Below are 26,261 nucleotides of genomic sequence, written 5' to 3' on the forward strand. Positions count from 1 at the left end.
TTGCCTACTCCAATATATAGAGGTCTCAAAATCATGGCGACAGTCTTCAGCCCTTTTTGTCTCCTTCCAGGGGACAAAGAGGGGAAAAAAGGCTTAAAAATCAACCATTGCACGATGGCTACGCATGGCTATTTCACTGGCTTATTCTTCCTCAGGTCAGACTCCCTCACTGGGTGTTAACGGCTCACTCTACAAGGGCCATAGCCACATCCTGGGCCGAAAGGGCTAATGCATCTGTAGAACAGATTTGTAAAGCAGAAGTATGGTCTTCACCATCCACTCTTTTCCGTCGTTATAGGCTAGATCTAGGGCTCTCGAATCTTGCCTTTGGGAGAAAGGTGTAATCTGCTATTGTCCCACCCTAGGAGTCTCTTCTATTTCTTCCTCTCATGGGCGATGTTGTCATGGGGAAGGGAACAAAATGATAATTACTTACCGGTAATTTGATTTTCCAGAGCCATGACAGCACCGCATTGATTCCCGCCCTATTTTGGTGATGGTTGTGTGATGCACAAATATATGTATATATCTGACGAAAATATATATAGAAATATATAATATATCAAAGAAGTTGGATAATAGTGACGTACTCAAAATAAAAAATACATGTCAACTAATAAGGTGGTTAACTTGCATACTCTGAAACAAACTGAGGAGAGAGGTGCCGCCCCCTTCTTTTATCTCTGCTGCAGGTTTCCTGTTCCTAGGGGCGGATGCCTTCTCTCATGGCTCTGGAAAATCAAATTACCGGTAAGTAATTATCATTTTTCTACTCCAAGTTCCAATTACAGGTCTGCTGGCCGCTCTCAATCAGAGACAAAGGTACAGGACCCTGACAAGCAGTACCCGCTCCATCAAAGCCTCATCCTCTCCTGAAATGCAGAGCCTTCAGGGGAAAATCTATGCCAGAACGCAGAAGCATCCTAAAAGAGAATGGTATCTGCTACAAGTGCTGCTCATCCACCACTCATCTCACCAAGGAATGTAAGGTCAGTGTACAATGCACAGAATGTGGCACCACAGATCATAACACTGCCCTACACCCTGGCCCAGCTCCATGGAGTGCATAAAACACACCATCTTACAGTGAGCATGGCTGGGAGGAAAGGAGCACTGATGCAGCTACGCCAGAGATCACTTCACAATGTACTGAAGTCTGTAAAGGGACAATAGAAAGTAGTTCCTGTTCTAAAATATTCCTCTTCAGAGTGTACCCAAAGGGCCATAGAGACAAAGCTGTAAGACTGTATGCTATCTTGGATGATCAAAGTAATCGATCCCTGGCTAGATCAACATTCTTTGACCTATTCAACATCAAAGGACCAAGCACTCCTTACTCATTAAAGACATGTGCAGGTACTGTGACAACAGCTGTCAGGAAAGCCACTGTCTACAAAATTGAATCCTTAGGCTGGTTTCACATTTGCGTTTTTTTGCGCTGGAAAAAAACGCATACCTGCGCATGCGTTTTTTCCCCTATATTTAACATGGGTGCGCATACCTGCGCGCTGGCATGCGCACGTATGCGATTTTCATGCGCTGCGTTTTTTTGGGGTGTGCGTTTGTATTTTCCAGACGCAGCATGTTGCATTTTTTGGCCTTGCAAAAAAGCGCATGCGCACGTATGCGCACGTTTTGCGCTAAAAATGGCCATTATAGCCTATGGATGCGCATACGTGCGCATTGGCATGCTTATGTATGCTTTTTTTGCACATGCGTTTTTTTTTTAACATTAGTTTAGACAATGGAATTTAGGGGTTTGGGTTAGAGTTAGGGTTAGTTAAGGGGTTTAGGGTTAGGGTTAGGGTTAGGGTCAGGGTCAGGGTTAGGGTTAGGATCAGGGTATGGTTTGGTTAAGGGTTAGGGTTAGGGTCAGGGTCAGGGTTAGGGTTAGGATCAGGGTATGGTTTGGTTAAGGGTTAGGGTTAGGGTTAGGGTTAGGGTCAGGGTCAGGGTCAGGGTTAGGGTTAGGGTATGGTTTGGTTAAGGGTTAGGGTTAGGGTCAGGGTCAGGGTTAGGGTTAGGATCAGGGTATGGTTTGGTTAAGGGTTAGGGTTAGGGTTAGGGTCAGGGTCAGGGTTAGGGTTAGGGTCAGGGTCAGGGTTAGGGTTAGGGTTAGGGTATGGTTTGGTTAAGGGTTAGGGTCAGGGTCAGGGTTAGGGTTAGGATCAGGGTATGGTTTGGTTAAGGGTTAGGGTTAGGGTTAGGGTCAGGGTTAGGGTTAGGGTCAGGGTTAGGGTATGGTTTGGTTAAGGGTTAGGGTTAGGGTCAGGGTCAGGGTTAGGGTTAGGATCAGGGTATGGTTTGGTTAAGGGTTAGGGTTAGGGTTAGGGTCAGGGTTAGGGTTAGGGTCAGGGTCAGGGTTAGGGTTAGGGTTAGGGTATGGTTTGGTTAAGGGTTAGGGTTAGGGTATGGTTTGGTTAAGGGTTAGGGTTAGGGTCAGGGTTAGGGTATGGTTTGGTTAAGGGTTAGGGTCAGGGTTAGGGTATGGTTTGGTTAAGGGTTAGGGTTAGGGTATGGTTTGGTTAAGGGTTAGGGTTAGGGTATGGTTTGGTTAAGGGTTAGGGTTAGGGTCAGGGTTAGGGTTAGGGTATGGTTTGGTTAAGGGTTAGGGTTAGGGTCAGGGTTAGGGTTAGGGTCAGGGTTAGGGTATGGTTTGGTTAAGGGTTAGGGTTAGGGTTAGGGTATGGTTTGGTTAAGGGTTAGGGTTTGGGTTAGGGTCAGGGTTAGGGTTAGGGTATGGTTTGGTTAAGGGTTAGGGTTAGGGTTAGGGTTAGTAAAGTCATGGTTTGGGTTAGTGTGAGGGGCCACCTAATGTTTGGAAAAAACGCAAACGCGGTAAAAACGCACTAAAAACGCTTACAAACGCATAAAAACGCTGCGTTTTTTTCATGCATGCTCATAAAAATGCTTGAAAAAAACGCAGCAGTTGTATGCTTTTGTATGCGTTTTTTCAATGCGTTTTTTTGCGGGAAAAACGCGCTGCAAAAAAAAGCAAGTGTGAAACTAGCCTTAGACGGACAATTCTGCCTACCACTACCTACAATCATCGAGTGTTATCAGATCCCAGACAACAGATTTGAAATCCCTACGCCAGATGTGACAATCCATCATGCTCACTTAAAATGCATAGCACACCTTATACCGGAACTCGACCATCAGGCACAGATAATACTGCTGTTGGGAAGAGATATCCTACAGGTTCATAAAGTGAGAAGTCACATCTATGGACTCCACAATGCTCCCTATGCCCAAAGGCTAGACATAGGATGGGTCATAATTAGTGTTGAGCATTCCGATACCGCAAGTATCGGGTATCGGCCGATACTTGCTGTATCGGAATTCCGATACCGACTTCCGATATTTTTTCAATATCGGAATTCGGCATCGGAATCGGAAGTTCAGTTGATTGACGGCCTGACGTCATCATGATGCGCGGTGTGTGCGCATCATGATGCGCCGTCATTTCGGGCCTTCCGGGGGTCTCTGCCGGCCTGCCGGGGGGCTGTGCCGGCCTGCCGGGGGGCTGTGTGGACTGCCCGGGGTCTCTGCCGGCCTGCCGGGGGGCTGTGCCGGCCTGCCGGGGGGCTGTGCCGGCCTGCCGGGGGGCTGTGCACCCTGTGGGGGTCTGTACCGGCCTGCCGGGGGGCTGTGCCGGCCTGCCGGGGGGCTGTGCTGATGTCCGGGGGTCTGTGCAAGCATCGTCCGATGGGACTACAAGTCCCATCGGGCGATGCCTGCTACCATGACAGTGATTGACACATTAGCCAATGATGGGACAGTAGTAGTCCCATCATCCGGCTAATGTGTTAAATGTTAAAAAAAAAAAAAAAAAAAAATACTACATACATACTACATGCTACATACATACTACATATATACTACATACATACTACATACATGCTACATACATACTACATACATACTACATGCATGCTACATGCATGCTACATACATACTACATACATACTACATACATACTACATGCATGCTACATATATACTACATGCTACATACATACCACATACATACTACATGCATGCTACATATATACTACATGCATGCTACATACATACTACATATATACTACATGCATGCTACATATATACTACATGCTACATACATACCACATACATACTACATACATGCTACATATATACTACATGCATGCTACATACATACTACATATATACTACATGCATGCTACATACATACTACATGCTACATGCATGCTACATACATACTACATGCTACATACACACTACATGCTACATACATACTACATACATACAATACATTCATACAATACATACATAGACATACAGTACATATAACATAGAGTAACATACTTACCAATACTTGTCACATTGTTCCCCGAAGCCATTGTCTTTCCGGAATAAATATTAACATAACAAACCACAAAAATACTCACCCACGATCCGAAGCAGTCCACGAGTGTGTCCCACGACGATCTTGGGTAGAGAACTGCAGCATCAGATGATGCTGCCGTTCTCTACGGGCTGCAGGAATCCAATGACGGAAGGTAGGTATCCTTCCGCACTGTATTCCTCCGCCACTTAAAAAAAAAAAAGTCCCTAGTCTCACTTTATGCCATTGCTGTGTGGGAAATTCCCACACAGCAATGGCATAAAGTGAGACTAGGGACTTTTTTTTTTTTTAAGTGGCGGAGGAATACAGTGCGGAAGGATACCTACCTTCCGTCATTGGATTCCTGCAGCCCGTAGAGAACGGCAGCATCAGCTGATGCTGCCGTTCTCTACCCAAGATCGTCGTGGGACACACTCGTGGACTGCTTCGGATCGTGGGTGAGTATTTTTGTGGTTTGTTATGTTAATATTTATTCCGTAGACGACAATGGCTTCGGGGAACAATGTGACAAGTATTGGTAAGTATGTTACTCTATGTTATATGTACTGTATGTCTATGTATGTATTGTATGAATGTATTGTATGTATGTAGTATATATGTGGTATGTATGTAGCATGTAGTATGTATGTAGTATGTATGTAGCATGCATGTAGCATGTAGTATGTATGTAGCATGCATGTAGTATATATGTAGTATGTATGTAGCATGCATGTAGTATATATGTAGCATGTATGTAGTATGTATGTGGTATGTATGTAGCATGTAGTATATATGTAGCATGCATGTAGTATATATGTAGTATGTATGTAGCATGTATGTAGTATATATGTAGTATGTATGTAGTATATATGTAGCATGCATGTAGTATATATGTAGTATGTATGTAGCATGCATGTAGTATATATGTAGCATGTATGTAGTATGTATGTGGTATGTATGTAGCATGTAGTATATATGTAGCATGCATGTAGTATATATGTAGCATGTATGTAGTATGTAGTATGAATGTAGCATGTATGTAGTATGTAGTATGAATGTAGCATGTAATTTTTTTTTTTTTTTTTTAACATTTAACACATTAGCCGGATGATGGGACTACTACTGTCCCATCATTGGCTAATGTGTCAATCACTGTCATGGTAGCAGGCATCGCCCGATGGGACTTGTAGTCCCATCGGACGATGCCTGCACAGACCCCCGGAGCCTGCACAGACCACCGGCAGGCCGGCACAGCCCCCCGGCAGGCCGGCACAGCCCCCCGGAGCCTGCACAGACCACCGGCAGGCCGGCACAGACCACCGGAGCCTGCACAGACCCCCTGGCAGGCCGGCACAGCCCCCCGGCAGGCCGGCACAGCCCCCCGGAGCCTGCACAGACCACCGGCAGGCCGGCACAGACCACCGGAGCCTGCACAGACCCCCTGGCAGGCCGGCACAGCCCCCCGAAAGGCCCGTACAGACCCCAGAGAGGCTGTACAAGGGCAGGAAAGGGTTTTTCTTATTCCGATACCGGAAGTCCCATAGACTTGAATGGGACTTCCGGTATCGGAATCGGCGATACCGATACTTTTTTTAAAGATCGGCCGATACCATCCGATACGATACTTTGAAGTATCGGATGGTATCGCTCAACTCTAGTCATAATAGGAAATGTATGCTTGGGACATATGCACGCCCCATCTTCTGTGACAAGTATGCTAACAAATACATTGGAGAAAGGACGCCCATCTCTGTTTCAACCTTGCAACAACGAGTTCCATGTCAAGGAACTACCACACAGCATCCAACTACCCAATCATTTAATAGACTTTACTCATGACAGCAGTATGGTGTCAGGAAGCTATGAGAATCAGATGGGGTACACAGTCTTCCAGAGAACTAAGCAAGACAACCAAGTAGCAATGTCGGTAGAGGACAAGTTGTTCTTAAAGGTAATGGACAAGGGACTCGTAAAAGATGAGACCAACAGCTGGGTCACACCTCTTCCCTTCAGAACCCACAGACCACATCTACCAAAAAACAGAAATCAGGCATTAAAACGTTTCTCCTCCCTTAAACATAATCTGAAAAAGAAACCAGAGATGAAAGATCACTTTTTATCATTCATGTCAAAGATTTTTGAAAACTGCCTTGCAGAACTAGCTCCCACTTTCAAAGACTCTGAAGAATGCTGGTTCCTACCCATGTTTGGAGTATACCACCCTGAGAAACCGGCCAGATTAGAGTGGTGTTTTACTCCAGTGCTAAGTTTGATGATGTCTCCCTGAATGATGTTCTACTGACAGGACCAGACCTCAATAACAAACTGCTGGGAGTACTTATGTGCTTCTGTAAGGATTCCATTGCCTTCATCGCTGACATCCAGCAAATGTTCCATTGTTTCCTTGTGAGAGAGAGAGACAGGAACTTACTAAGATTCTGCTGGTACAGAGACAATGATCGTACTAAAGAGATTACCGAGTACCGCATGAGAGTGCACATCTTTGGCAATAGTCTTCCTGCAGTTGCCATTTATGGACTCAAAAGGTCAGCTCAAGAAGGGGAAACAGAATACGGATCAGATGTCAGACAATTCATAGAAAAATACTTTTATGTTGATGACTGTCTAAAAGCCATGCCTTCAAATGAGACTGCCATCAATCTTCTCAGGAGAGCCCAAGAGATGCTTGCTTGCTCTAACCTCAGGCTTCACAAAATAGCCTCAAACAGCCAAGAACTTATGAAAGCATTCCCTTCACAAGCCTTGTGCAATGGTCTCAGAGACTTGGACCTGGGGTCAGACCCCACACCAATGCAACGCAGCCTTGGGCTTCTCTGGAATCTATGGTCAGACACCTTTACCTTTCAGGTCAGCCAGGAAGAAAAACCTTTCACACGCAGAGGTGTCCTGTTTACCATCAATAGCCTGTATGATCCCTTGGGTTTTGCAGCTCCTGTTACTATACAAGGCAAAGTCATACTAAGAGACTTAACTAAGGAAACATCTGACTGGGATGCACCTCTGCCACCTGCTAAGAGAATCCTGTGGGAAGTATGGAAGAACACTTTAACAGCCCTCTCCAACCTGAATGTTCCAAGACCATACACCCCTGTGCCGTCTACAGAAATACAAAGCCAAAGACTGTATGTATTTGCAGATGCTTCTGTAAAAGCAATTGCTGCTGTTGCCTATCTCAAAACTGTAGACTCCAAATATCAGAGCCACATCAGATTCGTTATGGGGAAGGCCAAACTTGCTCCACAACCAGAGCACACTATACCAATGTTAGAGCTTTGTGCTGCAGTCTTAGTCATTGAATTAGCAGAGTTCATTGCATCCGAGATGGATATCGACCTGACACAAGCCAAGTTCTACTCGGACAGCAAAGTAGTCCTTGGGTACATCCACAATGAAACTAGATGATTCTACGTTTATGTCAACAACAGAGTGCTACGAATTAGGAGATCAGTTCATCCAAAACAGTGGCATTACATTCCCATGGACCAAAATCCTGCAGATCATGCAACTAGGGCAGTTGACGCAAGCCGACTAGGAAGTACAACATGGCTCTCAGGACAAAAACTACTGTACACCGAGGAACGTTGTTCAGACACTTTTGAACTAGTAGGAGAGGACTCAGATGCTGAAATCCGCCCTCAGGTGTCTACACTTCATACAATGACTTCTGCTATCCAGCTAGGATCCCACAGATTTGACAAATTTTCAAGTTGGAAGTCACTTACTCAAGCCATTACCTGCCTGACTCATATAGCTCGCTCATTCAAGATCACAAGAGCTTGTGACACAGAAAAATGTAAAGGTTGGCATCTCTGTAAAAACACCTATGTTACCTCCGACTTGGAATCTAACAGAAACCACATCATCTTCACTGTTCAGAGAGAAATCTAGTATGTGGAAATCCAATGTCTCAGTAACAAGGTTCCAATACCAGCGAGCAGCGCATTGAGAAAACTCGGCCCATTCATCGACAACAATGGTCTGCTGAGAGTAGAAGGCCGACTCAAAGAAGCTAAAATGGAGTTTGAGAGAAATTCCCTCTTATCATTCCTGGAAAATGTCATGTTGCCTACTTAATCGTACAACACTACCACAATCTGATCAAACACCAAGGAAGACTATTTACTGAAGGAGCCCTCAGAACTGCTGGCCTGTGGATTGTCAGTGCAAAGATACTCATCAGTAGTGTCATCTACAAATGCATTACCTGCCGTAAGCTTCGTGGTTGGTCTCAGACCCAAAAGATGGCTGACCTACCAGCAGATAGACTCAGCCCAGACCCTCCTTTTACCAGCGTTGGTCTTGATGTGTTTGGTCCTTGGTCAGTTGTTACATGTCATACGAGAGGCAGACAAGCCAATAGTAAACACTGGGTTGACATGTTTACCTGTCTGTCAATCAGAGCTGTCCACATAGAGCTCATTGAGTCACTTGACACTTCAAGCTTCATCAAAGCTTTGAGACATATCATTGCCATCCGTAGTCCTATCAAACATGTACGTTCAGACAGAGGTACCAACTTCATTGGTGCAGAAAAGGAATTGGGAATACCTTCAAATCTAGACCATAAGACTCTCAAGAGGTTCCTCAGTGACCAAAGTGGCACATGGTCATTCAACCCATCTCACTCCTCACACATGGGCGGATCTTGGGAACGAATGATTGGTCTAGTATGGAGAATTCTTGACTCCACTCTTCAGGAAGGAGCAGCGAGACTTACCCACGAAAGCCTCACCACCTTCATGGCAGAAGCCGCAGCTATAATCAACGCAAGACCCTTGGTTCCAGTCTCTAACAACCCAGAGGAACCTCTCTTATTGACTCCAGCTACTCTCCTAACCCAGAAAACAGGACTATCCAGTTCCCCTCCAGGAAGATTCAATGCCAAGGACCTCTACAAGCGCCAATGGAGACAGGTACAAAGTCTTGCCAATACATTCTGGGACAGGTGGCCCAAAACAATACTTGTCTACCCTGCAGCCATAGACGAAGTGGCAATCTACCAAGCCTAATCTGAGGATTGGTGACCTCGTCCTTGTGAAAGACTGTCAGGCCCATCGGAACCAGTGGCCACTTGGACTAGTGACTGCAACATTCCCGAGTAAGCATGGCAACGTCTGCAAAGTCGAACTTAGGATGGCCAAAGGGAATGAACTTAAGACATTCTCCAGACCAGTAACTGAGCTGATCCTATTGTTGTCTTCGGAGACGAAGAATGGTGACATCTGTTTGATGCCAGACGGGGAGTGTTCTGTCTCTGACATCTAATTCACAACCTTTGACTGTCTATTTGATAATATTTCCAATGATGTATTGAGAATATATAGGATGTTCAGTTTTCTATAGATTCTATTGTTTTCATTGTTTCTGGCTCCATCTATTGGCCAGAGTCATAACCGCAGTGTATTGTAGTTTACTTTCACTTTGCATCTTTCCCTCCATTCACAATGTATTCTGGGAACATTGCAAGGCACCCTGGTAAGTTTGCAAAGGATCATGAATTGTCCAGCCCCCATTTTCCCTCTAGTTCTCCATTTTCTCTCAGCCTGCATCCTGGAAGCATCTCATTTCTCTTCTCCCTCTGCGACAGCATCGCTGGTTTGTAATCACGCTTCCTATATCTAATTTCTGTCTCAGATCAGCCTGCTCAGTTAGTTTCCCCCTCCTCAGTTAGTAGTGAAGATGTTGATTCTTAATATACTATGTATATGTATCCCTGATGTACCCTGTATTGACTCAGTGTATGTATATGTTTTATTTGTAGCTTCACTGCATCAATATACCACCACATTCAATAAAACACAGATTCAACCTACAGTCTACTTATTGGACCCCAGTATAGCCTTTTAGCTGCCTGTATAAGCTACATGAAGTCTGCTTCAATTAGTGAGGACAGAACAAGGCTTTCAACAAAAAAACAGTTTAGCAGCAATTTTTCATTTTTTTTCAAGGAAGTTTACAAAACTTAAATTGTTTAGAGACCTATTCAGCTTTGAATAGACTTTGATATACAGGGTGGGCCATGTATATGGATACACCTAAATAAAATGGGAATAAGTGGTGATATCAACTTCCAGTTTGTGGCACATTAGTATATGGGAGGGAAAAAACTTTTCAAAATGGATGGTGACCATGGCGGCCATTTTGCAGTCAGCCATTTTGGATCCACCTTTATTGTTTTCAGTGGGAAGAGGGTCATGTGATACATCAAACTTATTGGGAATTTCACAAGAAAAACAATGGTGTGCTTGGTTTTAACGATACTTTATTTTTTCATGAGTTATTTACAAGTTTCTCTTTGTTTACAGCCGTTGACATATCACAGAGGTTAACATGTGAGTAGTGGATAGAAATTGTGTTGATGTCTGGTGAACACAGTACCCAGGTCATTGCAGCAGAATTCAATGCAAGACACCCTACGCAAGAAAGCTTTCACCATTCCGATTTTATTTAGGTGTATCCATATAAATGGCCCACCCAAAAAAGTTTGCCTCATCACTGATCATAATGTTCTGTGTAAACTGAGGGTCCTGTTCCAATTTTTGTTTGGCCCATTCTGCAAATTCAGCGCGCCCAGGTGTATCCATATTACTGGCCTAACCTGTATATTGATATATATTGGACAAACCAGCTGTTTATGACCCGGCAAACACAAATAAGGTGCATAAATTCTTTATATGTGTAGAAAATAGCAAAACATGCAATTATGTATTTTTTACATGTGTAAAATTTGATTTGGAAAAAAGTGACAAATTTGACAAAAGTTTTCAGATTTATACACTTTTCCTTTTTTTAATCTCCGCTAAGAAAATGGCAGAAATAAATCTGTAAGGACAAATGTCACGATACTTCCCTAAATGAATGCAGTTCTGTGCATGGTGGTTTTGAAGAGCTTAAAATGTTTCCCTCATGTTAGTCTTGATATTGTGCTTTGAGTGGGAGAGAGTATTGTGAGAATATTTTCATTAATAAAACATACCTTTCTTCGATGTGATGGCACAATGAAAAATGTTTCAATATTATGCTTTTTCAAAAAACTATTTCTTTCATGACCATAACCGGGTTCAACTTCATAATCCCCATTCAGGCACTCTAAGGTGGTCTTTGTTATATGAACTTTCCTAAAAGACAAAACAAAATAATAATTAAGCCAATAAATGTGTAATTCTATGTGTTAATGAAATACTTTCCTAGTAAATCGTGGGTTGCGTTATTAATTTTAGGTTGCTTTTGCACTTTTTTAAACAGTGTTTTACAAGGGTTGTGCAAAATATTGAAAAAAAAGTGCAGCTATACTGTGATCAAGGTGAAAACCTTAGGCCATGTGCACACGTTGCAGATTCTGCTGCGGATCCACAGCGTTTCTGGCTCTGCAGGTCCGCAGCAGATTTAGCTGCATTGTACAGTACTATTGTTTTCAATGGTAAACTAAAAAACGCTGTGCACATGGTGCAGATTTTTCCACGCGGATTTGCTGCAGGTTCATATCCGCAGCATGTCAATTCTTTGTGCGGAATCCGCAGCGATTTCACACCTTCTCCATTGTAGAGGTGTGAGACCGCAGGGCTAAACCGCAGGTAACCCACAGGTCTTTTGACCTGCGGATTTACCTGCGGATTTTTCCAAATCCATGCGGACAAATCCGCAGCACCTACAACTACGTGTGCACATAGCCTTAGGGCTCGCATGTATGGTCAGTGTGCTGTCCCTTTGTGCTCAGCAGACAGTACAATGACCCAGCAATAACCAGTGTAAATGGTCCGTGGGAAAAAACATATATCAGCATGCACCAGCCTGGCCCGCTTTACAGACCAGACTAGTGCACGTCAATAACAGGAAGCTTCTGCACTTGTCCAATTTGTGAACAATCACATGGAGCTGAACACAGAGCCAGTCACATCTGCTGTCTGTGCAACCAGCCTACTGTTCAACAATTTGTAGCTACTTCCTAGCTTGTATCATGCTACCACTGAGAAAACTTCTTATTTTTCTCTATATATAACACACGGCAACTCCTGAAAGATATATACAAAACCAAAGAAGAGGACAAAGAGATATAGTCTAAAAAATAAAAATAGTTGCACTTTATTAAACAAAAAATACAGCTAAACATAAACCATAATATATGAAAAACAATAGGAGAAAAAAGCGGGGATATTCGGTCAATATTGTTAGGAAGCCCATCATATTGAAAGACAATTAAGGAAGTCAGGTGTTGCTCTATCTTAATAATAATATATCAATGGTCTAAAAGTCCTTGAAATCTAATAAATAGATAGAGAATCATTACATACAGTAATTAAAGTCCATTAAAAATACATAGATCAGGCTGTAATAAAATATAATAACAAGGATATGGTGGTGTTAGGGACGGCGGAACACACTAATAATCAAATAATAATAAGTGCATTCGCCGCCCGGGGTCCACTGTGCAGTAGGTGTTACACGACTGCTAGATAATGGCAGACGCACAATATGGCGGTATATCGCACACGGGTTGAACGTCACCCAGTGTGCATTGAGTGTACTCTGTTATCACCACAGAGATGCTTAGAACTTAAATGTTGAGCCTGTTGACCTCACAGGTCTCAGCGGTGTGCACACACGGTATACGGTCACAGGACTAGGCCCAAGACTTAGGGTCAATGTCCGTCTAGACCTACCGTGCGTGCGGCGTCGCTACTGCGGATGCCAACAAGTGCTGCTGACTGCAGCACGGTGACCGACCCAGCCACCACACGACAATGCCCAAGAGGAGGCGCACTGTCGGACTCTAGTGCTGTAAGATGTGAACTGTGGCCTGTAGCGTGCCACTGACTGGTGCTGACTCTATGACTAAGTCCCTATCCACACACGTACTATCAGAGGGAGGGGATCTTAATGAGTCATTCGCAGGCACATGCATTCATCATCGTTCACACAGATAGCAATAAGAGTCTATACTAGTGTATGGGCCTTTTATAGCCGTGCGCTTCTGGGACCTTCCAGATCTCTGAGATGGACCAATTAGATCAGAAGAAGGACCTGAGCACGTGACTCCCGATCTCCACTTGGAGATCATCTTGTGAGCATGCCCAGTAGCGCAGCGAGAGGACTTAGCCTCTGGAGTGGCTTGCTGCAGAGCAGGCTGCGCTACTATTGCTGGTCCAGAGGTAACAACAACAACCAGACCCAGAGAACTGGTCTGAGCAGGGCATCTGGATCGCTGAGATTGCTGTGCAGGTCCCTGAGAGGTCAGAGGGGAATGGGAGACTGCTGGCTGCGCGGCTCTAGATTCCTGCTGTGCAGCTGCAGGAACCTGATGCCTAACAGGTGGTTAATCAGCTAAAATATTAGGTCCTGATTATGGAAATATAATTAAAGTCTAAAATATACAGTATATGCAGTATCAATGGATTCCCTTTACAGGGAATCTGTCACTAGGATAACCCCTACTAAGCTGTTTATATGGGCAGGTAGGTCATAGGAAGCTGAATAAAATGATAACTTAACCCCTTTGAGGCCTAGCCTGTTTTCACCTTAATGACCAGGCCAATTTTTACAATTCTGACTACTGTCAATTTGTGAGGTAATAACTCTGGAACTCATCAACGGATCCTGGTGATTCTGAGAATATTTTTTCGTGACACATTGTACTTTATGATAGCGGTAAAATTTCTTCGATATGACTTGCGTTTATTTGTGAAAAAAATGGATATTTGGCCTAAATTTGAAAATTTTGCAATTTTAAAACTTTTAATTATTATGCCCTTAAAGCGGAGAGAGTCATATCACACAAAACAGTTAACCCCTTAATGACCCAGCCTACTTTGAACTTAATGATCTGGCCATTTTTTGCAATTCTGACCAGTGTCCCTTTATGAGGTAATAACTGAGGAATGCTTCAATGGATCCTAGCAATTCTGAGATTGTTTTTTTTTCATGACATATTGGGCTTCATGTTAGCGATAAATTTAGGTCAATAATTTTTGCATGTATTTGTTAAAAATTCAAAAATTTGGCAAAAATTTGGAAAATTTTGCAATTTTCAAATTTTGAATTTTTTTTCTGTTAAACCAGAGAGTTATGTGACACAAAATAGTTAATAAATTACATTTCCCACATATCTACTTTACAACAGCACAATTTTGTAAACAAAATTTTTTTTTGTTAGGAAGTTATAAGGGTTAAAAGTTAACCAGCGATTTCTCATTTTTACAACAAAATTTACAAAACCATATTTTTATGGACCACCTCACACTTGAAATCACTTTGAGGGGTCTATGTGGCAGAAAATACCCAAAAGTGACACTATTCTAAAAACTACTACACCCTTCAAGCTACTCAAAACTACATTCAAGAAGATTATTAACCCTTCAGGTGCTTCACAGGAACTAAAGCAACGTGAAAGGTAAACATGGACATTTTAATTTTTCCTACAAAAAATGTTCTTTTAGCATCAATTTTTTTCATTTTCACATGGACATCAGGATAAAATGGATCCTAAAATTTGCTGGGCAATTTCTCCTGAGTACACTAATACCTCATATGTGGTCATAAACCACAGTTTGGCGAACGGCAGGGCTCAGAAGGGGAGGAGCGCCATTTGACTTTTTGAATGGAAAATTACCATATTTTTCGCTTTATAAGATGCACCTGATTATAAGACTCACCTAGGTTTTAGAGGAGGAAAATAAGAAAAAAATATTTTAAGCCAAATAATGTGCAAAAACCTTTAATTGAATAACAAAATATTATTTCAACACAGTAGACTCAACAGCAGTCAACAGCAGCATTGTGGGTAACAGTCCCATGTACCATAAGTAACAGCAAAAACCATGTTCTGGCTAACAAGTGAGGAGGCACTGCAATCTTCTAGTCAGAGAATCCCAGGAATTTCTCATCACTGCTGTCAGAGTCTAGGAAGCTCAGGTCCTCACAGTCATTAGTGTCACTTTCTCCACTGTCCTCATAAAGCAAACCATCTTCGGTGCCATCTAACGCATTGCTAATCCCACATTTTTTGAATGAACGTATAACAGTTTCATCCTTCACTGATTGCCATGATGTTTTCACAAACTTGAGTGATAGTGAGCCTCTTCATGCGTCCAGTTGTTGTCAGGTCATGATTGCCAGCAGCCATCCATTTATCCCACTCTTCTCGCATGTAGACTTTAAACGGCATGTTTATAGAAACACCGAGAGGTTGCAGCTGGCTGACAAGCCCTCCTGGAATTACCGCAAGATGGGTCTTCACTATAGTTGAGCGAAACGGGTCGAAAAATTTCAAAAGTCGCCGACTTTTGGCAAAGTCGGGTTTCATGAAACGAAACCCGACCCTAGGATGAGGTCGGCCACGAGGTCGGCGACTTACGCACCAAAGTCGCGTTTCAAAAGTTTGTTTTGCGCTCTTTTTCAGCCAATCAGGATCCACGGACACTGTGGGCAATGTGATGACATAGGCAGGGGTCACCACCATCTTTCAGAAGGGCATGCAAGTGATTGGCTTGCTTTGGTGGGCGTCACAGGGGGTATAAAAGGGCGTGCACGCCGACCGCCAACTTACTTCTGCCGATCTCAGTATAGGGAGAGGTTGCTGCTGATTCTGTAGGGAGAGTGTTAGGCAGGGAAGAAGACAAAAAAACTGCTTCTGCTGCTAGCGATTTGGCCTGCACAACACACCAGTCACTGTGTGTGCAGTGCAAGGGGAGGCTATATAGTGGTGTATCAGTGGTGTTGGTTGTTGGGCTGCCTCCTAAGGCTTCCTGACATTCCTGCATTGCTGTTTACCCACTGCTCCGCAAACTGCTTTTTTAAAAGCAATCCCAATTTTTTTTTTTGTCCTGCTGAGAAGAAAAAAAAACTGCTTCTGCTGCTAGCGATTTGGCCTGTACAACACACCAGTCACTGTGTGTGCAGTGCAAGGGGAGGCTATATAGTGGTGTATCAGTGGTGTTGGTTGTTGGGCTGCCTTTTAAGGCTTCCTGACAGGCTGGCATTGCTGTTTACCCACTGCTCTGCAAACTGCTTTTTTAAAAGCAATCCAATCTCCCTTATCCTCTAGTCACTTTTGTCACAGCTGTGCCATCGAGCCTGTGACATAGCGCTCAGATATCAGTGGGCCTCACACAATCCAAAAGTGTCCAGTGTCCACAAGTGTCTGCAGAAATTCAAAATCTCCCTTATCCTCTCGTCACTTTTGTCACAGCTGTGCCATTGAGCCTGTGACATAGCGCTCAGATATCAGTGGCCCTCACACAATCCAAAAGTGTCCAGTGTCCACAAGTGTCTGCAGAAATTCAAAATCTCCCTTATCCTCTAGTCACTTTGGTCACAGCTGTGCCATCGAGCCTGTCACATAGCGCTCAGATATTCATTGGGCCTCACACAATCCAAAAGTGTCCAGTGTCCACAAGTGTGTGCAGAAATTCAAAATCTCCCTTATCCTCTAGTCACTTTGGTCACAGATGTGCCATCGAGCCTGTCACATAGCGCTCAGATATCAGTGGCCCTCACACAATCCAAAAGTATCCAGTGTCCACAAGTGTCTGCAGAAATTCAAAATCTCCCTTATCTTCTCGTCACTTTTGTCACAGCTGTGCCATCGAGCCTGTGACATAGCGCTCAGATATCAGTGGGCCTCACACAATCCAAAAGTGTCCAGTGTCCACAAGTGTCTGCAGAAATTCAAAATCTCCCTTATCCTCTCGTCACTTTTGTCACAGCTGTGCCATCGAGCCTGTGACATAGCGCTCAGATATCAGTGGGCCTCACACAATCCAAAAGTGTCCAGTGTCCACAAGTGTCTGCAGAAATTCAAAATCTCCCTTATCCTCTAGTCACTTTGGTCACAGCTGTGCCATTGAGCCTGTCACATAGCGCTCAGATATTCATTGGGCCTCACACAATCCAAAAGTGTCCAGTGTCCACAAGTGTGTGCAGAAATTCAAAATCTCCCTTATCCTCTAGTCACTTTAGTCACAGCTGTGCCATCGAGCCTGTCACATAGCGCTCAGATATTCATTGGGCCTCACACAATCCAAAAGTGTCCAGTGTCCACAAGTGTGTGCAGAAATTCAAAATCTCCCTTATCCTCTAGTCACTTTGGTCACAGCTGTGCCATCGAGCCTGTCACATAGTGCTCAGATATTCATTGGGTCTCACACAATCCAAAAGTGTCCAGTGTCCACAAGTGTGTGCAGAAATTCAAAATCTCCCTTATCCTCTCGTCACTTTTGTCACAGCTGTGCCATCGAGCCTGTGACATAGCGCTCAGATATCAGTGGCCCTCACACAATCCAAAAGTGTCCAGTGTCCACAAGTGTCTGCAGAAATTCAAAATCTCCCTTATCCTCTCGTCACTTTTGTCACAGCTGTGCCATCGAGCCTGTGACATAGCGCTCAGATATCAGTGGGCCTCACACAATCCAAAAGTGTCCAGTGTCCACAAGTGTCTGCAGAAATTCAAAATCTCCCCTGTCCTATAGACACCTTGTACCTTGTTTTACATTACTATATAGTTTGTTGGATTTTGTCTACATTTCTACCAAAAATGAGGAAGGCTGGTGGAAGAGGCCATGGAATTGGGCGGGGGTTGGCAGCTGGTAATGATGGTGTTGGTGGTGGATCTGATGGTAGTGGCAAGAGCAAAATAGGACCGAATGCAGGAGGTGTTGAGCCTGCGTCATCGTCTGGCTACATAAGGCCTCGAACGCTTAGTTTTCTAGGAGTTGGCAAACCGCTTTTAAAGGCAGAGCATCAGGAAAAAGTTTTGTCTTACATTGCTGACTCAGCCTCCAGCTCTATCGCCTCCTCTTCTTCAGTTGTAAAAAGTAAAAGCACTGAGTCGTCATTGGAGGCTCATGTTCATGAACCACACCTTTCCTTGTGTCCTTCACCCCAACCAAGATTGAAGGATGACGCAGGCCATACTACTGATTACTCCATGGAGCTGTTTTCACATACCATGCCTGGATTATCAAGTGAAATGGTGAATTACCCAGGCCAAGATGAATCTGACATGGAGTGCACTGATGCACAGCCGCTGATGGATGATTCTGCTGGTACATTCACTCAGAGCACTACATTGTCCTCGCAGTGTACAGAGCCAGATTCTGACCCTGATGAGACTCAGGTGCCCCTTCCCGCACACTATACCACCATACACGGTGACACAGAGGAAGGTGCACATGACATAGAAGAGGAGGTGATGGATGACCCAGTTGTTGACCCAGATTGGCATCCATTGGGGGAAGAGGGTGCTGCTTCCAATAGCTCAGATGAGGAGCATCCACAGCAGACATCGACATCGCAACAGCTGTTATCTGGCAGGCCCGGAGCACTCCAAAGACAGGTTCCAAACATCAAAAGAGTTGCTGGACAGCTTGTCCAGAGGGTCAAAAGATCACAGCGTGCTAGGCCGCAAAATGTCTGCCAAAGTAGGAAGAGTGCAGTGTGGCACTTTTTTGATCCTCATGATCAGGCCAAGGTTATCTGTAAGAAGTGCGCAAAGACCTTTAGCCGAGGGAAAAATCTGAAAAATTTGAATACCAGTTGCATGCTTAGACATTTAACCAGCATGCACTTGCAAGCGTGGACACAACACCAAACCTCAAGTGCCACATGTGCAACTGATCACAACGAAGGTAGTCAGCAACGCTACATTGTTTCCCCCACTGTAAGCCCACCGGTTAGCACAGCAGCAAATGTTGAGGTGTCGTTGCAAGACCACAGCAGTCAGGGAATCCAACTGTTATATCAGCGAAAGACTGATTCTAGGCCATCAGAAAGAACACCAACTCCATCACCATCATCAACCCTCTCTCAGTCCGCCCTGTCCACCGCTACTTCCACCATATGCAGCTCTCAAGTCCAGCTCACCCTCCCAGACACTATGAGTAGGTCAAGAAAGTACTCAGTCTCTCATCCGCGTACACTGGGTTTGAACGCCCACATTGCCAAACTAATCTCGTTTGAGATGATGCCCTTTCGGTTGGTGGAAAGCACAGCTTTCCGCGAACTCATGGCCTATGCAGTACCACGCTATGACCTACCCAGTCGCCACTTCTTCTCTCGCAAAGCCATCCCAGCCCTCCACCATCATGTGAAAGACCGCATTGTCCATGCACTCAAGCAGTCAGTGAGCGGAAAGGTGCACCTCACAACTGATGCATGGTCCAGTCGGCATGGCCAGGGCCGTTACGTGTCCATCACTGCGCACTGGGTTAATGTGGTGGATGCAGGGTCCACAGGGGACAGCGGTGGTGGGACAGTGCTGCCTAGCCCACGGTATAGGAAACAGTTGGCTGTAGGCGTTCGACCCTCCTCCTCCTCCTCCTCCAGAAGCGAAAGCTCGTCCACAGAGCGCAGTCGTATGAGCACTCCATCTGCAGCTGCCACTGTTGCACACGATGTGTCCCCCTATCGAGCAGCTAGTGGAAAGCGTCAGCAGGCTGTGTTGCAGATGATGTGTTTGGGCAACAGACACACCGCCGAGGTGCTGGCCGAGTACTTGAAGCGACAAACTGAGTCATGGCTGGGTAGTGTACATCTTGAGGCAGGCAAGGTAGTTAGTGATAACAGCCGTAATTTTGTGGCAGCCATAGCCCTTTCAAAACTCAGCCATATACCTTGCTTGGCTCACACCTTGAACCTGGTGGTGCAGTGCTTCCTCAAAAATTATCCGGAGTTAACAGCCCTGCTCCAGAAGGTGCGAAGACTGTGCGCGCACATCCGCCGGTCGCCTGTACACTCCGTTCGTATGCAGAAGCTGCAGCGATTGCTCCACCTTCCCAACCACCACCTCATTATCGACATTGCAACAAGGTGGAACTCCACCCTGCACATGGTGGAGCGGCTGTTCGAGCAGAGGCAGGCCATAATGCATTTGTGGGAGGATACACGGCCAGGCACTTTGAGAGCAGACATGGAGTTGACAGGTGTGCAGTGGTCGAAGCTGAAAGACCTCTGTAAAGGCCTTCAGTGTTTTGAGGAATGCACACGGCTGGTAAGCGCAGACGACGCCATCCTAAGCATGAGCATCCCACTTATGCGTCTGCTCATGCAAACTTTGACGCACCTTAAGGAGCAGGCGTCTGCAGCCAATGTTGATGAGGAGGAAGAGGAGGAGGGAATCCTTGATGACATTCAGCCATTGTCTGCTCAGGGACCTCTCCTGGACGAGGTGGAGGAAGAAGAGGAGGAGGAGGGGGATGATGGGGATGATTACTTAGGGGAGGAGGATGCATCTCGTAGGGCAAGTGAAAATGTTGGCGTGGCAAGGTCTGGTACAGGGTTTGTGACTGGAGGGATGTGGATTTGCCAGAAAGTGCTCCTCCAACCAGCACTCGCAGTGCATCATTGACACCGGGAACATTGGCCCATTGGTCGGGGCTCGAAAGGGAAGTAGTGACGTTTTGAAATGCAGACTTTGATGGAATGGTCTGCGGGCATCATGTGGAGTTTGCAGGGCCTTTGATGTGCCTAAACAGTAGAAACCCCCACAAGTGATACCATTTTGGAAACTAGACCCCCCAAGGAGCTTATCTAAATGTGTGGTGAGCACTTTGAACCCCTAAGTGCTTCACAGAAGTTTATAACGCATAGCTGTGAAAATAAAAAATCATTTTTTTCCACAAAAATGTTTAGCCCCCAATTTTTTGTTTTCCCAAGGGTAGCAGGAGAAATTAGACCCCCAAAGTTGTTGTTCAAATTTCCTGAGTATGCTGATACCCCATATGTTGGGGTAAATCACTGTTTGGGCACATTTTGGGGCTCGGAAGGGAGGGAGCGCAGTTTGACTTTTTGAATGCAAAATTGGATGGAATCAATGGTGGCGCCATGTCATGTTTGGAGAGCCCCTGATGTACTTAAACAGTGGAAACCCCTCAATTCTAACTACAACCCTAACCCAGACACACCCTTAACCCTAACCACAACCCTAACCCTAACACACCCCTAACTCTAATCCCAACCCTAACCATAACCCTAATCACAAGCCTAACCCTAATCCCAACCCTAACCGCAACACACCCCTCATCCTAATCCCAACCCTAACCCTAATTCCAACCCTAACCGTAACCCTAATGGAAAAATGAAAAGAAATACATTTTTTTCATTTTATTATTTTTCCCTATCTAAAGGGGTGATAAAGGGGGGGTTTATTTACTATTTTTTTTTCATTTTGATCACTGTGATAGGCCCTATCACAGTGATCAAAATGTACCTGGAATGAATGAATGGAATCTGGTGGGTGCCAGCCGGCAGGTCTCGGTGGGCGCACTGCGCATGCGCCCGCCATTCTTTAACTGGAACAAGATCGTGGCGCCCATGGTGGAAGGCCTGGAGACGGAGGGACACCGGGAGCGACACCGGGAGGCACCCGGGGGGAGAGGGTGGTATCAGATGGTGGGGGGAGTGGAGGACAGGACGTAGGGGAGCGGAGGGTAGAAGAGGGGAGCGGAGGACAGGACAGAGGGGAGGAAATACTGGCAGCGGCTGCATATTGCCGCCTTCAGTCGGTGGGGATGGCAGGTCATGGTCTCCAGCCATGGCCGATGATATTGCAGCATCGGCCATGGCTGGATTGTAATATTTCACCAAGTTTCATTGGTGAAATATTACAATTGCTCTGATTTGGCTGTTGAAAGTGAAACAGCCATCTGAGCGATCGTAGCCACAGGGGGGCAAAGCCTCACCCCCGGGGCCAAGCACAGGTCCTTCTGTACCTGCGGGTCGGGTGACATTTCAATGACCCAGGTCACCCGAACCGCAGGAACGCGATCCCACCATGACGCATAGGTTGCATCACATGTCGGAAAAGGGTTAATAAATCACTTTTTTTGTTAGGAAGTTATATGGGTTAAAACTTGACCAGCGATTTCTCATTTTTTTCAACAAATTTTACAAAACCATTTTTTGGGGACCACATCGCATTTGAAGTCACTTTGAGGGGACTATAAGATAGAAAATACCCAAAAGTGACACCATTCTAAAAACTGCACCCCTCAAGGTACTCAAAACCACATTCAAGAAGTTTATTAACCCTTCAGGTGCTTTACAGGAATTTTTGGAATGTAGAAGGAAAAAAAAATTAACTTTTTTTTCCCAAAAATTTTCCTTTAGACCTAATTCTTTTTTATTTTCGCAAGGATGACAGGAGAAAATGGACCATATATTTGTTGTGCATTTTCTCCTGAGCATGCTATTACCCCATATGTGGGGGAAATCTACTGTTTGGGTGCATGGCAGGGTCAGAAGGGAGGAGCACCATTTGACTTTTTGAATGTAAAATATGCTGGAATAATTAGCGGTTGCCATGTTGCATTTGGAGAGCCCCTGATGTGCCTAAACAGTGAAAACTCGCAACAAGTTGCACCATTTTGGAAACTAGACCCCTTAGTGAACTTATCTAGATGTGTATTGAGCATGTTGAACACACAGGTGCTTCAAAGAAGTTTATAACGTAGAGCCGTTTAAATAAAAAAAAATCACATTTTTCCCAAATAAATATTTTTAGCTCCAAATTTTGCATTTACATAAGGGTAATGTCATGCTACTGCAGTGCAGTATAGCGCAAACTCCAACAGACCTATCAGCAAAATATTTGCTTGCCCTGAGCCTCCCCAATGTTATTCTGGACCTCCCACCACACCTCCCTTACCACTGAACTGCCATATCAGTCTCTGGACATCCTTAATCCAGCCTGGAAAATTCACCAAATTGGGGGTAAAAACCATAGTTGTAGGAGAACGGAGAAGTGCCAGTGGACTGGTTAATCCAATTGTTAAATGCAAACTCAGCCATGGGCAACGAAGAACACCAATCATCCTACTGAGAAGAAGCAAGGCAGTGCTCACTGTTCAAAAGACTGATTCGTCCTCTCCATCTGACCGTTGGTCTGGGGATGGTGGGCAGAGGAGAAGGTCAAGCAAATTCCCAATCCTTTACAAAATGCCCTCCAAAATTTGGCCACAAATTGTACCCCTCTATCAGAGACCACACTCAAAGGCACGATATCATTTCTGCATTAGGCAATCCTGTCAAAGGTACAAAATGCGCCTGTTTACTGAATCTGTCAACCACTACCCAGAAAACAGTTTTGCCATTGGAAGGAGGGAGATCAGTGATAAAATCCATGGACAAGTGAGTCCAAGGTCTATGCAGAATTGGCAAACGCACCAATTCCCCAGCCGGCCAGTTATGGGGGCTCTTAGCACGTGCACAGGTATCACAAGCAGACACAAACCTAGCGACATCAGAGGTCATGGAGGACCACCAAAACAGCCTAGCAATGCCTTTCCAGGTGGCCGAGATAACGGGGTGCCCAATGAGTGCAGAATCGTGGGAACTCCCGGAGAACCCTCAACCAGTACTGAACCGGGACAAAGAGCTTATTATCAGGCAAAGATGGAGGAGCAAGAGACTGAACCTCCCAAATTTCACGCTCCAATTCAGAGGACACCCCAGCAACAAGCACCCCGTGCTGAAGAATAGAGGAAGGAGGTTCGGGGGCTGATATCGGATCAAAACTGCGAGATAAGGCATTCGCCTTGACATTCTTGGAACCAGGCCGAAAAGTGATAGAAAAATGAAAACAAGAATAAAAAGAGTTAACCGCTTGGCAGATTCAATGTAAGACAAGTTCTTGTGGCCCGTAATCACCGTGTTCTAATGAACCGCCCCCTCCAAAAATTGCCTCCATTCTTCAAAATCCAATAATTTTATGGCCAATAACTCCCAGTTAACAACATTGTATTTCCTCTCTGCAGAAGAAAACTTCCTGGAGAAAATGCACATGGTCTTAAATTGTCAAAGTAACAGGTTCCTGAGACAACACCACCACCCACTCCCACCTCTGATGCATCCACCTCTACAATGAACGGTTCAGATGGATCGGGTTGAACCAATACAGGAGCAGGCATAAAACACTTCTTCTTTAATGTAGTAAATGCTTTAACTGCCAAGGGTGACCAGACTTTGATATCTGCCTCCTTGCGAGTGAGATCAGTGAGTGGCTTGACCACCTGAGAAAACCCCTTGATGAATTTTCGATGATAAATGGTGAAACCCAGAAAACGCTGCAGACCCTTGAGGTCGCTAGGTTGCACCTAATTAACAATGGTCTGTACCTTTCCTGGATCCATCCGAAACCCATTGGCAGAAAGGATGATCCCCAGAAAGGAAGTTCTGAAACACCACGGGTGCGTTTGTGAGACCGAAGGGCATTTTCAAACTGACCCTCGGAGGAGGTGAGAAATGCCGTTTTCCTCTCATCCCCTTCCCAAATGCGGATAAGGTTATATGCTCCCCTGAGATCAAGTTTGGAAAACCACTTAGCCCCTGACAATTGGTTATAGAGATCAGGAATGAGTGGTAGAGGGTAAGTATTTCTCACCATAATTTTATTTAGTTCCTGGTTAGAGGCCCCTCCCGGAGTAATGAAATAATTATCCCCACCTGTTGACTCTCATCTCCAGAGGATCTGGATCTAAGGTAAAAAATAGCTTACCACTTTCTCTTAATGCAAGAAACCTCGCCTTCTCTCCAGAGAAAGTATCAGGGAGCCTGACCGTAGATTCATGAAAGTGTAAGGACACATCAGTGGGGTTAGATTGCCTAACAGCTGATTTAGTCACGGAACCCTGAAGCAATTTTACAGTCTGAGTAAGCTCCCGCTGGAGTTGGTTGTGGGAGGAAGCAAGAGCCCTATGTTCCACAGACAAATCCTGCACCATTTGGGTCAGATTGGACACCTGATCCACCAAGTTCCAAAGCTTATCCATGATTAAAGAAAAAAATGCAAAATCCCCTTTAAATGTATAGGTCAACTATAATGTCAAGCTACTGCAGTGCAGTACAGCGCAACCTCCATCAGGGGGTGCTGGTGATGGAAGAGAGATTGCGCACACACAGCGTAGCAACACTGAGCAACAGCCCAGGTGGCAAAAGAGTTATCAGACGAGCCGAGTAAGAAACAGTCAGGAGCAGAAGTACCAGAGGTCACAGTATTACACATGGTCAGAAACAAGCCAGGTGATCAGCAATGGTTGGAAGTGGATAAGACAAAGACAAAAGACAGAAGCAGGTCCGAAAGCAAGTCAAGTCAAAACCAGGGAGTCAACAAACTTACAGGGAAACACTGAGTCAAGACAGACAGAGGGAATAAACAGACACGGGGCAAGTCAGGGATCACAGCATGAAAAATCAGGATATACCAGAGTCAGATACACACGCCGAAGACAGAACTATAGCTGACACTGCCTTCAGGATGCAGCAGAGCTAAATAGCAAACCTGAAACCAGACTAAGGCTGAGAAAAGTTAACCCCTGAAATGACCAGACCGGGAACATGGAAAGACAGGACTCAAAATCCGGTCTGGATCATGACAGGTAAAAGGAGAAATTGCACCATACAATTTGTTGTGCAATTTCTTCTGAGTATGCAGATACACAATATGTGGAAGAAAACACTGTTTTGGTGCACGACAGGACTTGGAAGGGAAGGAGCGCCATTTGACTTTTGGAATGCAAAATTTGATGGATAAATTAGCGGATGCCATGTCGCGTTTGGAAAGACCCTGATGTGCCTAAACAATGGAAACCCCAACAAATGACACCATTTTGGAAACTGTACCCCTTATGGAACTTATCTAGATGTGTAGTGAGCACCTTGAACCCATAGGAGCTTCACAGAAGTTTATAGCGTAGAGCAGTGGAAATAAATTTAAAAAAAAAATCACATTTTTCCCAAATAAATCTTTTTTAGCTCCACATTTTGCATTTTCATAAGGGCAAAAGGAGGAAATGGACCTCAAAGTTTGCTGTGCAATTTATCCTGAGTTCATCGATACCCCATATGTGGTTGAAAACTACTTTTGAGGCACAGTGCAAAGCTCA

The 26,261-nt window shown here is 44.9% G+C and overlaps 1 protein-coding gene across 1 annotated transcript in view; it reads right to left on the bottom strand.

The window, feature by feature from the left end:
* The window catches only part of ADCY1 (adenylate cyclase 1), a 1,907,157-nt gene that overhangs the window by 729,347 nt on the left and 1,151,549 nt on the right, over positions 1–26,261 (bottom strand). The window contains exon 7 of the mRNA XM_073549833.1: positions 11,366–11,507. Coding sequence (XP_073405934.1) covers positions 11,366–11,507 — 142 coding nt within the window. The remainder of the gene's footprint in view (positions 1–11,365; positions 11,508–26,261) is intronic.

This window comes from Dendrobates tinctorius, unplaced genomic scaffold, assembly GCF_039654945.1.
Source record: "Dendrobates tinctorius isolate UK_male_01 unplaced genomic scaffold, ASM3965494v1 ptg000162l, whole genome shotgun sequence".
NCBI classification, from domain to species: Eukaryota; Metazoa; Chordata; class Amphibia; order Anura; family Dendrobatidae; genus Dendrobates; species Dendrobates tinctorius.